Source organism: Colias croceus, chromosome 5 (genome assembly GCF_905220415.1).
Source record: "Colias croceus chromosome 5, ilColCroc2.1".
NCBI lineage: Eukaryota > Metazoa > Arthropoda > Insecta > Lepidoptera > Pieridae > Colias > Colias croceus.
Window position 1 is genome coordinate 4706161 of NC_059541.1, and position 15154 is coordinate 4721314.

General features: G+C 30.3%; 3 protein-coding genes across 4 annotated transcripts; 2 read left to right on the forward strand and 1 right to left on the reverse strand.

Moving 5' to 3' along the window:
* The first annotated feature begins 365 nt into the window (after positions 1–365).
* On the forward strand, positions 366–8148 carry LOC123691584 (NADH-cytochrome b5 reductase 2). Of its 2 annotated transcripts, none has more exons than XM_045636039.1 (6): positions 366–595; positions 1440–1662; positions 2217–2335; positions 3623–3827; positions 6821–7015; positions 7639–8148. In XM_045636039.1, the coding sequence occupies exons 1-6, from the start codon at positions 563–565 to the stop codon at positions 7809–7811; spliced, it is 948 nt and encodes a 315-aa protein (XP_045491995.1). In that variant the 5' UTR covers positions 366–562; the 3' UTR covers positions 7812–8148. The 2 variants fall into 2 exon arrangements, with proteins under 2 accessions (XP_045491995.1, XP_045491994.1); XM_045636038.1 differs by lacking the exon at positions 366–595 and adding an exon at positions 979–1215.
* Positions 8149–9260: 1112 nt separating this feature from the next.
* On the forward strand, positions 9261–12264 carry LOC123691892. Its single transcript, XM_045636478.1, has 4 exons — positions 9261–10079; positions 10510–10587; positions 11657–11810; positions 11984–12264. The coding sequence occupies exons 1-4, from the start codon at positions 9261–9263 to the stop codon at positions 12145–12147; spliced, it is 1215 nt and encodes a 404-aa protein (XP_045492434.1). The 3' UTR covers positions 12148–12264.
* LOC123691585 lies at positions 12235–14369 on the reverse strand. Its single transcript, XM_045636040.1, has 4 exons — positions 14189–14369; positions 13625–13765; positions 13203–13356; positions 12235–13035 (listed from the first exon to the last, which is right to left on the reverse strand). The coding sequence occupies exons 1-4, from the start codon at positions 14235–14237 to the stop codon at positions 12903–12905; spliced, it is 477 nt and encodes a 158-aa protein (XP_045491996.1). The 5' UTR covers positions 14238–14369; the 3' UTR covers positions 12235–12902.
* Positions 14370–15154: the final 785 nt, after the last annotated feature.

The following is a 15154-nucleotide window of genomic DNA, read 5'->3' on the forward strand; positions in this document are numbered from 1 at the left end:
CTCAACCACAGAACTCAACCATCTAGTCCCGGTCGAGTAGCTAAGTTTATGAGGTAGGTAGGTTTTAAAGTATAATTATTTTTATGTAATTTTTATCTTCTCCTATTCATTCATAATATTATTTTACTCAGATTTTTCTTAATATTTTTCATCTGTGCCGTGGTCAAATAACTATTATTACTTATCTATGTAATTTATTATCATAGAAATGTTAATTGCTGAAAAATAAATACCTAGGTATTAATATTTGCCTGCAACAAATACATGCAAATCAATTAAAAAGTAAGTTAACTTTTTATCAGATTATCCTACACAAGAAAATTTACGCCTTCAAATAGGAAAACGTCCAAAACGTATACCTGCAGGTTGCCGCGCCAAAACGATCAAAAATATTATTATCAGCACAAAAACCAAGTAACTCAAACATTTACTCACATTCTCATATATGTTGTGATCGATTGCATAACCAATAAGTATTATAGATATTATCCCCTGTGTTGTCTAATTTGAGGTTAAATCTTTATTGATAAACGCATGAGAGGTTTCATCATATTTCATAAAAATGGTGTTCGATGTGAATTTTAACTCCAAAAGCGTAAGTAATTTCTTGTTATTACAGTATATTATATTGCCTTGTTCCTGAAAGACCTTTGTTCATAATGTGTCTATTGTACTAGGTACATTATATTACATAGAATTCAATAAAATGAGATACAGATAATCAGACTCTGGTGATTGGTTTTACTTATCTCCATTAAATACTATCTTTCGATAAAATAAAATTTAAAGGTAAGTCCAGTGTTTAGAAATCCTTTTTTACTTGAAATGCGTTTGTGTTGAAACTGAAACTGAAACGAAAAAAATGGTATGTACGAATCAACATTTTGCAACACTTCAATTATTTACCTAGGTACTAAACACTAGTCCCTCCCACGTCCCTCCACTGTATTCCCTGCATGTACGTCGTGTTTATATGTTGTTTACGCTTATGTGATCAGTGTTAAATTCATATAGTTAATCAATCACTCCTAGATAGCAGGGTTCAAGGTTCATTACCTCCTCAGTGATATTAGTGCAAAGCTAAGGTTAGATTTCAATTTTCATGTCATTGAGTATCATTAACATAAGTTACGCGCGGCCGTAGTGTCGTCTAAAGTGTGAGATACAATGAGTAATTTGGAAGCTGCTTTCCACGACATATTTGAGAATATTTCTGTATGTATTTAAGTGTGTTCCATCTAAATATTCTTTATCTGTAAAATCTGTCTTTTCAAAGACTCATATCACATTAACTTTACTTTTTGCATTATAAATCTGAATGTTCACTACAATTTCATGTGTTTATAACTTGGTAACTATTTACTATGTCTATATGTAGGTACTTCTAAATAAAATAGTAACATTGAATTTATAAATTAAAATTTATGTTTTTTTTTTAGGTTTTGCCGATTATAGCTGGTGTGGGTGCCGGTGTAGTTGCTATAACGGTTGTTGCAAACTGTGTATGGGGAAAGAAGACAAATGCTTCATCTCAGAAGAAAAATCCCATTACTTTAGTAGACAACACTGTCAAATATCCTTTGCCATTAATAGAGCGGCAAGAATTAAGTCATGACACAAGGAGATTCCGATTTGGATTACCCACTTCTGATCATGTTCTAGGTAGGTTACATTTTAATCATTATTTTGTACTTTAGTCAAAACAGCAGAACTTAATAGGTATATATATACATTTTTAATTGAAGTGAAGTAAGTTTGGCTAAGTACATTTTTATAGATATTCAATCTAGATACTAATATTATAAAGCTGAAGAGTTTGTTTGTTTGAATGTGCTAATCTCAGGAACTACTGGTCCGATTTGAAAATTTCTATCGGTGTTGGATAGCCCATTTATCGAGGAAGGCTATAGGCTATATATCATCACGAGTGGAGCAATGCAAGTGAAACCGCGCGGCACAGCTAGTGTTTCAATACAATTAAAAGTATGAGATCATATAAAACTGTTTTAAACCTAGATAGGTAGTACAAAAATGTATGTTCTTTGATTGAGTTTATTAAATATTCACATCAACAAAGCAAATAGCAAAAAATTTACACAATAGCTGAGTTGACTTATAATTTTGTACATAAGACTTCAAGGCTCTTGGTTTAAATATTCTATTAAAACTAAATGATTATCAAATATATTATTTGAAATGTAATTTTTAATTTTTAGGATTGCCTATTGGTCAGCACATTCACCTTTCGGTTAGAATCAACGATGAACTTGTTGTGAGAGCTTATACACCTGTCTCCAGTGATAAAGAGAAGGGCTATGTTGATCTGGTTATTAAGGTAAAGTATATTTCTTTATTATGCATATCTATACAACATTGAAAATATTGAAAAAATAAATAGCATGGGGTGTTACTGGATTGATACCAAACCACACCCCGGACACTCCATACAAAATTAATGTTTTGACAGTCACACTGTAGAGACTGCAAATGTGTGTGTTAACGCTTTATGGTTGGCACATTTGTGACTAGCGTAAAAAAAAATCGCGTTTTTCTGATGAAATACATCCGTAAACAGCACAATATCTAACCATTTTCTACGAAAAACGATAATCACAAATCCAAAATAATAATTATTAAATATAAAATTAAATAATTAAAGTTATCCCACAAATAAAATGGGATACTTTTTATCCTGGAAAAATACGTAGAAAAAAATCTTAATTTTTTAGTTTTATAGACCAACATCCGCGCGAACGGAGTCGCGGGTGGAAGCTAGTTTATAAAATAAATTTTAAAAGAAAAATTCATCTCTTGCCACTTAACCTTATTGATTAAAATTATGTAGATAGCTTTATAATTAATATTGTAGAAAAAAAAATTGCAAAGTCATAAGAAAAACCAAACTCGAGATGACATGACAAAAATTATATACAAAATATGTTTATTTTCTATGAATTAATTGTGAAAAATTTATATAACAGGTTGATACAGTCTAGAAATTGGTATTAGAAAAAAATGAATAATAGATAAATTATTACTCTTAATTACCTAGTGATAATTCAACTACAACAATGTGCTTATTTACTATTTTAATTAACAATAATATAATTAATATAAAAACTAAACATGTACCAATATAAAATGTATAAGATAACTGAATAATCATTTTGTTTTCTTATTAAATATTAGCTTTTCGTCCGCGGCAACGCCCGCGTTTTGATAGAAAACCCCGCATAGTTCCCGTTCCCGTGGGATTTCCGGGATGAAACCTATCCTATGTGTTAATCCAAGTTACCCTCTATATGTGTGCTAAATTTCATTCTAATCGGTTCAGTAGTATTTGCGTGAAAGAGTAACAAACGCACACATCCTCACAAACTTTAGCATTTATAATAGTAGTAGGATTAAGTTCTATTTAAGATTAAAAAGTTGACAAAATAACTAAACTTCCATAAGTTATCCAATAGATTTGAGCTTGGGTTCACTAAATTAATGGTTGGTTGACTTGTATATATACATAGAGATTTATTTATAAAATTGAATAGATTATGCTATCTGTTTCCTTTTATAAACATGGACAAATAAGGAAAAACAATTACATATAAACATTTTCCTCATACAGGTGTACTTCAAAAATGTCCACCCTAAGTTCCCCGATGGTGGTAAAATGTCACAGCATTTGGAAAGTATGAAAATTGGTGACACCATTGATGTGAGAGGTCCATCAGGAAGATTGGTATATATTGGCAATGGCACTTTCCACATCAAGAAGCAAGTAAAAGGTCCGCCAACTCCAGTTAGTGTGAAGAAAATCAATATGATTGCTGGTGAGTTAAATATTTAATATGTACTCATTATTATTATTGGGTTATAATAATATGTAGGCCTCCTAGAGACAAAATCCATAATGCTGACCAAGCGTTAACTAATAGATGACACATGTGACATTTTTCTTCTATGACATTGTTTTTATTGTTTTATCTTGCAAAAAAATTTTTTTCAATGTGATAATAGTAAAACACTTTATAAATTTGAAATTGTTTATTGTTTAAAGAATAACAAAACTTTATAATCAGTGTCTGGAGATATTAATAAAGACTGAAATCCCAATCTGATAGCAAACTGATGTCTCACAATGACAAACCATTTTTTTACTGACCTTTGTAAGGTTAAGTAAATACATAGTCTCCATTTTTTATAGAGCGTGAATTGTTTATACTACTCTTATAATTATTATTAAAAAAACTGTCATTGACTGGCATAAAAACAATTTTTTTTCTTAAACAAAAAGAACTTGTTATTTTGAATACATAATTAAATTGCATAATATTATGGTTTAATTAGCATAAAATATCACAATAATTTTAAACTAATTCAACTTGTTTATTTGAAACATTAAAACATTTCAATACAACATTTTTATGAACAATGGCACTTATATATCTATACTAATATTAAAAAGAGGAAAGGTATGTAATTATGTATGTATGTATGGTTTTCACGCATAAACTACTGTACCGATTACAATGAAATTTATCACACATATAGAGGGTACTTTGGATTAACACATAGAATAGGTTTTATCCCGGAAATCCCACGGGAACGGGATCTACGCGATTTGTTTGAAAACGCGGGCGAAGCAGCGGGAGGAAAGCTAGTATTATATGTATTTGTGAGGGTGTGAGTTTGTATGGATTTAGTGAGTGTGAGATTATAAAATTGATTATACTTAAAAATTATCCATTATCATATAGTGGTTAATTTTTGTTTTTTAATTGTATGGAATGTAATTTTATAATCCATGCTAATATTATAAATGCGAAAGTATCTCTGTCTGTCTGTCTGTTACTCAGTCACGCCTTAACTACTGAACCAATTTGCATGAAATTTGGTATGGAGATGTTTTGATACCCGAGAAAGGACATAGGATAGGTTTTATCCCGGAAATCCCACGGGAACGGATTTTCTTTCTTCTGCGCGGGCGATGCCGCGGGTGGAAAGCTAGTATGTAAATATAGCATAGTTTCTAAGATTAATGTATACTAACACAAATATACTGTTACGTTTGATTAAATACACAAAACAAAGTTAATATTTGTATAATTATTTCAGTGACATAATATGTGCGTAGTTTGTAGATAAAAAATGTGAGTATGGTATGGTCATATCATATTATATCATGTACCTATTGGATAACATATCAATTCAGGATTTGGTAGAAAAGATATTGAGAATAGATAACATGTTGTCTGGTAATAATAAAGGGACAATGTTAAGGGTGCTTTTCAATCAATATTTAGGAAGTGAAGTTATATGATTGGTTATTTACAAACACATTCCTCGCTCATTATTAGTGGAAAAGCATCCTTACTCATGGTTATTTTACAGAGGTTATTATCTTTGAAACAAAATATATCTTATCAAAGAAATGGTTGTGCAAAAGCCCTTGTATGAGTCAATACTGCACTTATTATTATCTATATATATATCAATGATATATGATATACATATAATCTGATTCTTTTAGCAATTATTTGAATTTGCAACTCTCCAGTTTGAATAATAAATATCTAATGAACTGTTGTATATTAAAAGCTAAATAGGAACGCCTTCAAGAAAACGGTTTTATCATGGCTAGACGACTATGATTACGATGGCATAGAAAATCTCCTTATCTCACAAGTTAAATAAATTATTATTAATGTAACTCAACTCACCGTAATAATACAGATTACACAACATGTTCACTCGTTACCCAAATAAGTTAAACACACACTCCCACAAAAACTCAAACACACATCCACCCACACTCACTCACATACATGCACATACACACACACGTACACACACACAAACACACACACACACACACACACACACACACACACACACAAACACTCACACCACACATTCATTGGGTTGGCTATACCCCTTTTATTTTTAATTTTTGCCTTTGTATAAATTTTCTTTTTCTTTTAACCTTTATCTAGACCACAATGTATTAAGGGAAGGGACTGGCTTTCTTAACACAGGCTATGCCTAGCAAGAGAGCCAGAGCCTCATAATAAATATTGTATATTTTAAAGGTGAAATAAAGATTTATTTTATTTATTTATTTATTTATTTATATATTCTTAAATTTTTATCTCAATTTTTGAAGTGTGTAAACTTTAATGTTAAAATGGGTCATTCTTTTAAACTGATAAAAATATTACATATTATTACAGTTTAATAACTCAGGCCTCGGAATCACAGACACAATAGAAAATCTATTGTGTCCTGGCCTGATCGAGCCGCTCGGGGCTCAATGGGTTAATAAATTATGAACAGATGTCATTTCTTATGTTATACCTTATATAAGTAACTAGCGGTCCGCCCCGGCTTCGCCCGTGGTACATATTTACGTTTTCTCTACATAAGAACCATCCTCGTACTTCAAGGAATATAATAAAAAAAGAATTATCGAAATCGGTTCAGCCGTTCTCAAGTTACGCGCTTACCAACACATTTTGGGATTCATTTTTATATATAAGAAAGAAGATAGATAAAGATGTGAAGAACTATGGAAATTATAATTATTGGAAGAACATTATTATTTAATATATTACTACAATTGTATTTAAAAACATTAAACTAATAGAGTATTATAATACATTAAAGTATTAGATAAAAATAAAATTTAAATCATAATAAACTTGAATTAAGTAGGCATTTGAACTAAATGATGATAGTCACTCATGTATACAATGGCCGTATTTAAACCCAATGTGTGACGGAATGTAAACAAACCGGTATCATTACACAAATAATTGTTTTACAGGTGGAACGGGCATTGCGCCCATGTTGCAACTTATCAGACACATTTGCCAAGACCCTGAAGATAACACGGAAATAAAACTCCTGTTCGCAAACCAGACTGAAGATGATATATTACTGAGGAATGAATTGGAACAATATCAAAGGGAGCATCCTGAACAATTCAGCCTGTGGTACACAGTTGACAGGCCTACAGAGGGTTAGTGTTATCAATTTTCTCATATATTTTTTAGTAAGTAAATAAAAGTCTATGACCTAGGTCCAGCAGTTGACAAATATGGGCTGATAATGATTATATAAAAGTTAGGCTAAACTGATTTTGTTTCCTTCTGATTGTTTAAAACTTAGTGAAAATATGTATCTACTCAGGCCAAGCCAGTAGTGAATATACAAGTAAGTTTTTTATCTTATCCTGAACTTTGCTAAGAGTTTATAAAGCCGTTTAAGATTTATCAACGGCTGATAAGTTTCATAAAAATACATAATGGGGGGAAAAACCTATTTATTACAATCGAGATTGAGATAATCCATCCGTTGAAATCGATCGAGCGTGAGTATTATTTTTAGTGTACAAATACACTAAAAATAATATAGTGATCCGTCTTCAAACGGGTAAAAAATTAATTAATCGAAAAATGGCACCACAAAATATAATGTAAAATATTTCGTTTTTTATAAACGAATTGGTAGTTATATGTCATTTTTTTCAATATAAGTATTGTTAACAGTAGAAATAAATTACGAATTACGCTTGCTATATTTTCTAGATACTACAACATTGAAATTCTCTCCATTATAATATATCTCTTTCATATATTACAGGTTGGACCTACAGCTCAGGCTTCATAAACGACGAAATGGTCCGCGACCATTTGTTCCCGCCCGCCGATGACGTCATTGTACTAATGTGTGGCCCACCGCCGATGATCAACCACGCTTGCAATCCAGCGCTCGATAAATTGAATTACAATAAAGATTTGCGTTTCGCCTACTAAGCGGAACTCAGATTAGAAAAAATATCAACTACCTCCATTGTTTTAAAATGGAATTATATTTTTTTATTTATTAACTAATTATTATTGTTGTATAAATGTTTTATTGTACGAACAAATTTGTATCGTGTTGACTTAAAACGAGGGCCGATAAAGGTGACAATGTTTTACCGTAATTTTTTGAATCGTTGTTTTACAACTTGTTATTGCATATTAATATTGGTTGTGAGACGTGAAAGAGACTATTGTGTTAATGTCTTGATGGTTCGTAAGTGATTGAATGTTACACGGTACATTTATAGAATTTTAATAAAATATATATGTTTGGTAAAATTTATAATCGGTGACTTTGATTTGTACCTAGTACCTGCATAAATAATTTTAATCCCTAAGCCCCCGGAATCACAGACAAAATAGAAAATCTATTGAGTCGTGGTCTCATTGGGGTGCTCGGTGGTCAATGGGTTATGGAAATGTTTTCTATTTTTTGCAATCGATTAAATAATTGAGGAAAGCACTCGAAATTTAAACTAATGCGTTCTACGGTTATATAATTTGATAAAAATATAATCTTGATGACCAGTCATTCATTGCTCGTTAATGAAATGCATTAATTATTTTAATGGTTCCTAACGATATTAGTGACATTTCTATTTCTAATAAATTAAGAGCTCAGACTGGCTCAAACAAATGCTTTTTATTACTAATAAATATTTAAGTCATTTACCAAATAACCAGAGATGTTTATAATTTATATTATTATTTACGAGGCTTTTTTGATTTATTAATTATGACATTTTATATCTAATTGATTATAATATCTATATTGTATAAGAAGTAAAAACATGAATAATTATTATATATTTACCACAATCTACGTAATAATGTACTTTTATACCTTCCTATAAAATGCATGTCTCACTTTTGAAAATTTTTTTAATCCCTGCCAAAAAATATAGTGCTATGGTCAGTTAGTGTATAATTAAATAAATTGCTTAACAATTAAAATAAGTGAAGTTATCCTAAATCTTAACACACTAGTCGTGAGGATTTTTCGCGACGCTCGCCTAGCACCCATAGCTAACTTACTGCGCGTTATGAAACTTCGTCCCAAAAAATACGTAGGTAAGTATTTATTTTATTGTTAATTATGTACCTTGAAAATAATAATAAAATTTATATAACTAACCGTTATCTACTGAACCCCTTACAAAACAAAAACGCCTAAAGATACATAACATTCATGATTCACCATCACTTTGACTTATGTATAAAATTGCTTTTAATATTAACGAAGTGGTTAACAAATTAACACGTCCTATTTTTGTTACTTCCATCAGTGGATTCAACGACTATTAAGCGGTTTTGTAAAGGCAAAATACAAAATACAAAGGCAAATTCCCGTACCATAATTTGTAGGAGTTGAAAATTTTAACTAAGTAGATATTTGAAATGGAAAACCTAAAGAAACATAGAGCTGAATATCTGTCAAGTGATATATTAGAGGAAAACTTCATCAAGTCTTTTTCACCCTTCCATGTGGTGCAAACGATATTGGGATCGTCTCGTGTTGATATTCGAGACCGATTTGTGAGTCCTCTATCGAGGAGACATAAAATTATAGCTGCTTTTTCGTTGATCATAACTCTATTGTTGTACATTTACATTATACATAATTACGCTTACAACAAATTTAACAAGTATCCTGCTATTTGCTTCATAACTACGTGCTCTACATCCGCATACTATTTTATTTTCCTTTGCAATATAATTAACGTAAGGTTTGTAAATGCTGATGCGAATCAAAAATTTTATTTATTGCTCCAGGAAATTGATCGCATCATGAAAATAGACCAGAATGATAAAATTTATCAGTTGTTATTTCTTAATAATTTAGGCACTATAATTTCGTCTACTGTTTTCTTAGCAGCCCTATTCTTTATAGCTATTTATGAAAATTTTATTTTGATTTTGGGATTCTCAGGAATGTTATATAGCATGTTATGTTGTATTATAGAGTGGTTATGCTGCGCAGATTTACTTGTTTATTTCTTTTTACGTTTGCGCTTTATAAATGCCATTATTATCAATCACATTGAAGGCAACACTAAATTAAAGAAATCAAAAAATACCTTTAATTTTCCTGTGGCTTTTGTTTGTATGCGTCGGTTAGCATTAGAAACACATCATTTTAAAACCAGTAAGACCCATGTCTACCTGAAAGCATTATTTGATGGATATTTGTCATTTCAACATCATTGCCGATGGCAAGTAAGTTTTTGTTTTTCTTTGTTTTGATTACCTGATATCTGTACATGATATTATGTGTGATATTATTACTTACCTATGAGTCACGAGGAAAAAAAATAGGTACTTACCACATAGTATTTAGTATCTATCTACTTATTATACCGTGGAAATATCATTTAAAAAAGTATCCTAGATTACAGTTAACCTCTCATTGGGTACATTAGCAAAGTCAGAAAAGTTCCAATCAAAATCGGTGTTACCTAATTCCAGAGATTATGCCGAACAAACAGACAGATCACAGATAGAATTACGTATTTATGTTCAATTTCTGACTATTTTTTTGTCAATAATTTATTGAACTAATACATAATATTAGATACCTACCTACTTATCTACATATTATGTACATACTTAAACATAAATTGACTAATTATAATTCGTTGTGTTTCAGATGCTCTTATTCTTCACCAATTTCTTTGTGCAGTCAATGTTAATTATTGAATTTAGCATCATGGCTCTACAAAATGATGTGAGTTATCAGAATACCTACCTAGTTAAAACGATGGTACTTATAAGGATGGTATATTAGTTATATTTAAAAATTTAATTGAGTATAATCTGATCATTAAGTAAGTATAGAATTTTTCCTTCCTTCCTTTAGCCTTCCGCTAGCTAATATGGCTCTATGATAAACTAAAAGTTACATAAGATATTGCTCAGTTAAAATTAACAGGAGTGACAAAATACGATACGATCAATACCAAAACATATTATGTAGTATCATCCAAATCCGTTCAGGGGTTTTCGCGTGAGTAACATTAAGATATGAGTACTTAGGTATAGATGTTTTAAGTTACGTTTGAACTCAAATAAAAAATCGTGCTTATAATATAAATGTTATTCTGTAAATATTACTCTTTTGAAGGTTCTGAACCACAAAAGTAAAAAACGGAACCCTTATATTTCACTTTGTTGGCCGGTCTGACTGTCTGTCAACTCCATAAAACTGATAAAATATAAAAAAAAATGTTGTGTGGTTTTATGAAACCACGGTAAAAGTGAAACTTTTTTTCACACTGTAGACATTTAACTAAAAATTATCGTATTTGTACGATAATTATCGTACGTATCGTGCGTCACGCGACATGCGCTACACATACCAAAAAGTTTGAGACGATGTAATAAAAGTTTCACTTTAACACGTGGTAACTGGTAAGTATCAAGATGAAATTTATATCATATACCAACTCAAATCTATAAGTACTACCTATCAATTGAAGCTGTGAAAGAAAAAATATACCGGCCAAATTGATAACCTCCTCCTTTTTTTTGAAGTCGGTTAATAAACTTCTAAGTCAACGAATTTTTGCTGTAAATTTTCACATTACATTCGCACGGGAATCAAAACATACAGATACCTCCCGTGGACACAATCTTGAAATTACAGTAAATCATAGGTAAACATGTACTAAGCAACGTCTGGTAGCACAGGTAGAGGAATAATTGCTAAAAGCATAAATTTAACAACAAATAATAAAAAAAATGCGTGCTTGCTCTTGACTGCTCTTTATTTAAACGAAATATTTACATTTTTTCAGGCAATGCAATGGCTGGAGCTAGTAACCTTACCCTCAGCAATAGGTGTATGCCTTATCCTGGGTACAGTAATTTGTGCTCGTTGTGAATTCTTCTTTAGAGAAGTGCAGCAGACTAAGCGCTTATGCATTACTATTTTATCACAAAACTTTGAGGGTAATCATATAATAATATTGTTAACGAAAATTCTAAAAATTCAAATAAATTTTAATTTTCTTTTTGACATAGAAGTATTCTATATAGTTACTAGTTATATAATAAACTTGATACTTTTACTGATTTTCGTTAACAGTTAAAATTATATATAAAAATTAAAATACCATTTACAGGACCTCTACGCACAAAAGCAAAGACCATGTTGAAAATGATTGAAAATCAGCCACCACAGTTCTCTGTTTATAACATGTGGGATATGAACGCATCAGCTATGTTGAAAATGTTGAATATAATCACTACATTAGCTGTAGCTTTACTGCAATTCGCTTTTCTATAAAAAAAATTATAAAAAACATTAGCTTCTAATCAAAGTATTAATTTTTTAACAAAAAACATTGCAGGGGAAGAGAAAAAAAGTCAAGTCTATTCGAAACATTTTTATTTCAAGTATAAAATTAAAATATCAGGTCACACTTAGATAACTAATTATGCCTAGGACGGACGCATATAATTGGACGGAACATTATAAAATATGTCTCTTATCACTGTTACCTATTACTTTGCGCTATTTTTATACATCAATGTATAAGCCATTACCACTGCTTTATTTAATAAATGCACAGTATAAGTTTTGACAATCATGTTATCAATGTAATAAATTTTAAGTAATAATATAAAAAAAATACATTTAAAAAGTATAAAGAATGTAAAATTTCATTGAATTATATTTTTTTTTTCTGACTGCATCTTCTTAATTGAAATAACAGTCATATATCAAGTTTTACAATGTGTGAGTAATTGAATCCCTTCATTAACCAAAGATATTTAAAATAGGTTGGTTAAACTTCCTATGTAGGTATTAACTATTAACGTAACAATTATAGAAAATGCCTTATTTACTGTGTTTTTTATTTGTATTAATTACTTAAAACTAAATGTATAAAAGAGATTCTTCAACAATTATATAGATCTATTAAGTCTAGTTCTAAAATATTTTGGAATAAATGCACAAGGCTCTAAAATGTCTGAATCACTGATCTGAGCAAAATTGTCTATTTTATAATTATGAATTATTCTGTAGTGTGTTGAATATCAAAACATTTTACTTATGAATAAGAAAAATAAAGATATTGTTAATAAAAGCACTGAGTTTGAATTGAATGTAGCATTGTTACACCTGTGGTCGAGGAAACAGAAGCACCATGTTGTTTCATCATACCAGTTTCTGAAATAAATTAAATTCTTATTATGTTTTTTATAGCATTTTGTGCATTATATTTTGTCATACATGAAATAAATATGAAACTAATGTACTGTTTATGATACAAAAATTTGCATTATTAATGCTATTACCACAAAATACTAAAATAAAGTAAAATAAAAAATTCATACCTTTTAATATCAAGTTCCTTAATAGTATTGTTCACATAGTGAGCGAGGTTCTCATCCTTTGCTGCGGCTCTGCAGCCTTCATATGTATCTGCTGGAATGTCTGTTCTGAATGCTTTGAAGTTACTTAGACAGTCTCTTGTTATCACCCTTTGCGCTAGAAAGTAACACTTACCAATTAATTTGATATTTAGTTTTAAAAACATTCAAATGCTTTTATTCAACTTTCTTTTATTATTTACACTCCTTTTTTTGTTGAATATGTGTTTTTATTGCCCTAAATCTTATCTAAACTTAGTATTTTTGTGAGCAACCAAGACATTGCAATATATTTTAGCCAAAAACTTCAAAGAAATCATCTTTCTCACAACTGATTGTAAATAAGGCTACAAAGTATATATTTTAAAATATAAATAATAATATACCTCCTTTTCTCTCAATAAGTTTGACACAAATGTCTTCATTGTCTGGGCACGGTTTGCCCAAGTAGCCTACACCTCTCCAGTTAAATGGCTCATGGCATCCTGGTATTGCAGATGTACATTGATAGCACCATATCGCTGAAACTAATCATGACATTATTAAAAACAGAACCAAACTTAGACTCATATTGGTTGTAATTAGCACATCTTCACAGGTCAAATATAAATATCACATAGAGTACCTTCAAGCTACCTCTATGTGATATTTATATATTGTTTGAATGGATTTTGTTTTCATTAAACCAAAGAAATTCTTGCAGCTTTATATAATATGCTTTGTGTTTGCAAAAACTAATTATTAACCTAACATGATTTTTGAAATTCTGTATTCAAGTAATGTTTTGCTGTTCGAACATTACGTTTATAAATCAAAATGAGGATCTTCTTAATAAAATATAACTAACGTGACAATAATATAAACTCAAAAGTAAGTAATAAGCTTAAAGTTATAAACGCCACACCCTGATATTCTTAATAATTATTATTAATGGGATTTTATAAACTTACTTTCGATTATGCAAGACGCAAAAGCAAGTAACATACAAATCCTTTTCATATTTAAGTATTGTTATTGATCTATTTTGAACACAATATTATAGATTTTAACTTAAAAACAAGCGGTTCGTAAAATGTAAATAAAAATGGTTTGGACGTTCGTTATTCGTTAACTGTCATAATGTGAAATGTCATGACCGACATTGAGAGTTGTGACGTCTCGACTTAATGACTAAATGACCACAGTAAACTGTAAATGACTAGGAATCCCTCGACTACATAGATTACTAATTGCTCTCAGCTCTGTGGTCTCGTCGACGTCTCATATGTGGCCAGCATACTTTTATACTCGATCTATAATATAATTTAACCCCAATTACATATCTTGAGCTTTGGTTTAAACTGCTCCAAGAATAAAACAGCCACGAAGTAAATAATGATATTATTATTATTTTTGGTGTACACCCGTTGCAGTACTTTCTCTAGCGAGCAAACATCACCTAATACGAGAGTCTAGACTAATATTAAATAAGCCATATGCGAGCCATGGGTACACTTATCCTATAGGCATAGTCCTAGGCTGTTTTACAATTACAGAGCATAATGCGACTCAGTGGCGCAAAATGCCGAATTATGCTGATGCTTAATAATTGGAACGTGAAACGCACCAGCAGGTTGCGCTAAGAGGCGCTAAGTTCAGTGTTGCAAAAAAAAATATTCATAGAGTTAGCAATAACCTCATTATTGTGTAAATAAAGTGGTATACATAATAATTGGTTGAAAACTGTTTACGGTTATTTTAAGTAATTTGGATTTTGATTATTTCAGTAACATTTTTTTCAATGTTTGTACCTTCCTCCATACTTATATTTATTTTTTAACACAATTTGAATTAACTTTGATTATTTCGAAAAACTACAATGAAACGAAAGCTTTAAATTTTTTTCCAACAATTAATAATTACTAACGATAAATCGA

What these genes read in the sequence shown, in the direction of transcription:
- LOC123691892 (XM_045636478.1), top strand. Translation starts at nt 9,261, where the DNA reads ATGGAAAACCTAAAGAAACATAGAGCTGAATATCTGTCAAGTGATATA. An exon ending in TCATGGCTCTACAAAATGAT is followed by an intron (nt 10,588 to 11,656) that starts GTGAGTTATCAG and finishes ACATTTTTTCAG; the next exon opens with GCAATGCAATGGCTGGAGCT. An exon ending in TTTATCACAAAACTTTGAGG is followed by an intron (nt 11,811 to 11,983) that starts GTAATCATATAA and finishes TACCATTTACAG; the next exon opens with GACCTCTACGCACAAAAGCA.
- LOC123691585 (XM_045636040.1), bottom strand. Translation starts at nt 14,237, where the DNA reads ATGAAAAGGATTTGTATGTTACTTGCTTTTGCGTCTTGCATAATCGAA. An exon ending in TGCGTCTTGCATAATCGAAA is followed by an intron (nt 13,766 to 14,188) that starts GTAAGTTTATAA and finishes TGTCATGATTAG; the next exon opens with TTTCAGCGATATGGTGCTAT. An exon ending in ACTTATTGAGAGAAAAGGAG is followed by an intron (nt 13,357 to 13,624) that starts GTATATTATTAT and finishes GTTACTTTCTAG; the next exon opens with CGCAAAGGGTGATAACAAGA.
- LOC123691584 (XM_045636038.1), top strand. Translation starts at nt 1,168, where the DNA reads ATGAGTAATTTGGAAGCTGCTTTCCACGACATATTTGAGAATATTTCT. An exon ending in ACATATTTGAGAATATTTCT is followed by an intron (nt 1,216 to 1,439) that starts GTATGTATTTAA and finishes TTTTTTTTTTAG; the next exon opens with GTTTTGCCGATTATAGCTGG. An exon ending in AGTTGACAGGCCTACAGAGG is followed by an intron (nt 7,016 to 7,638) that starts GTTAGTGTTATC and finishes CATATATTACAG; the next exon opens with GTTGGACCTACAGCTCAGGC.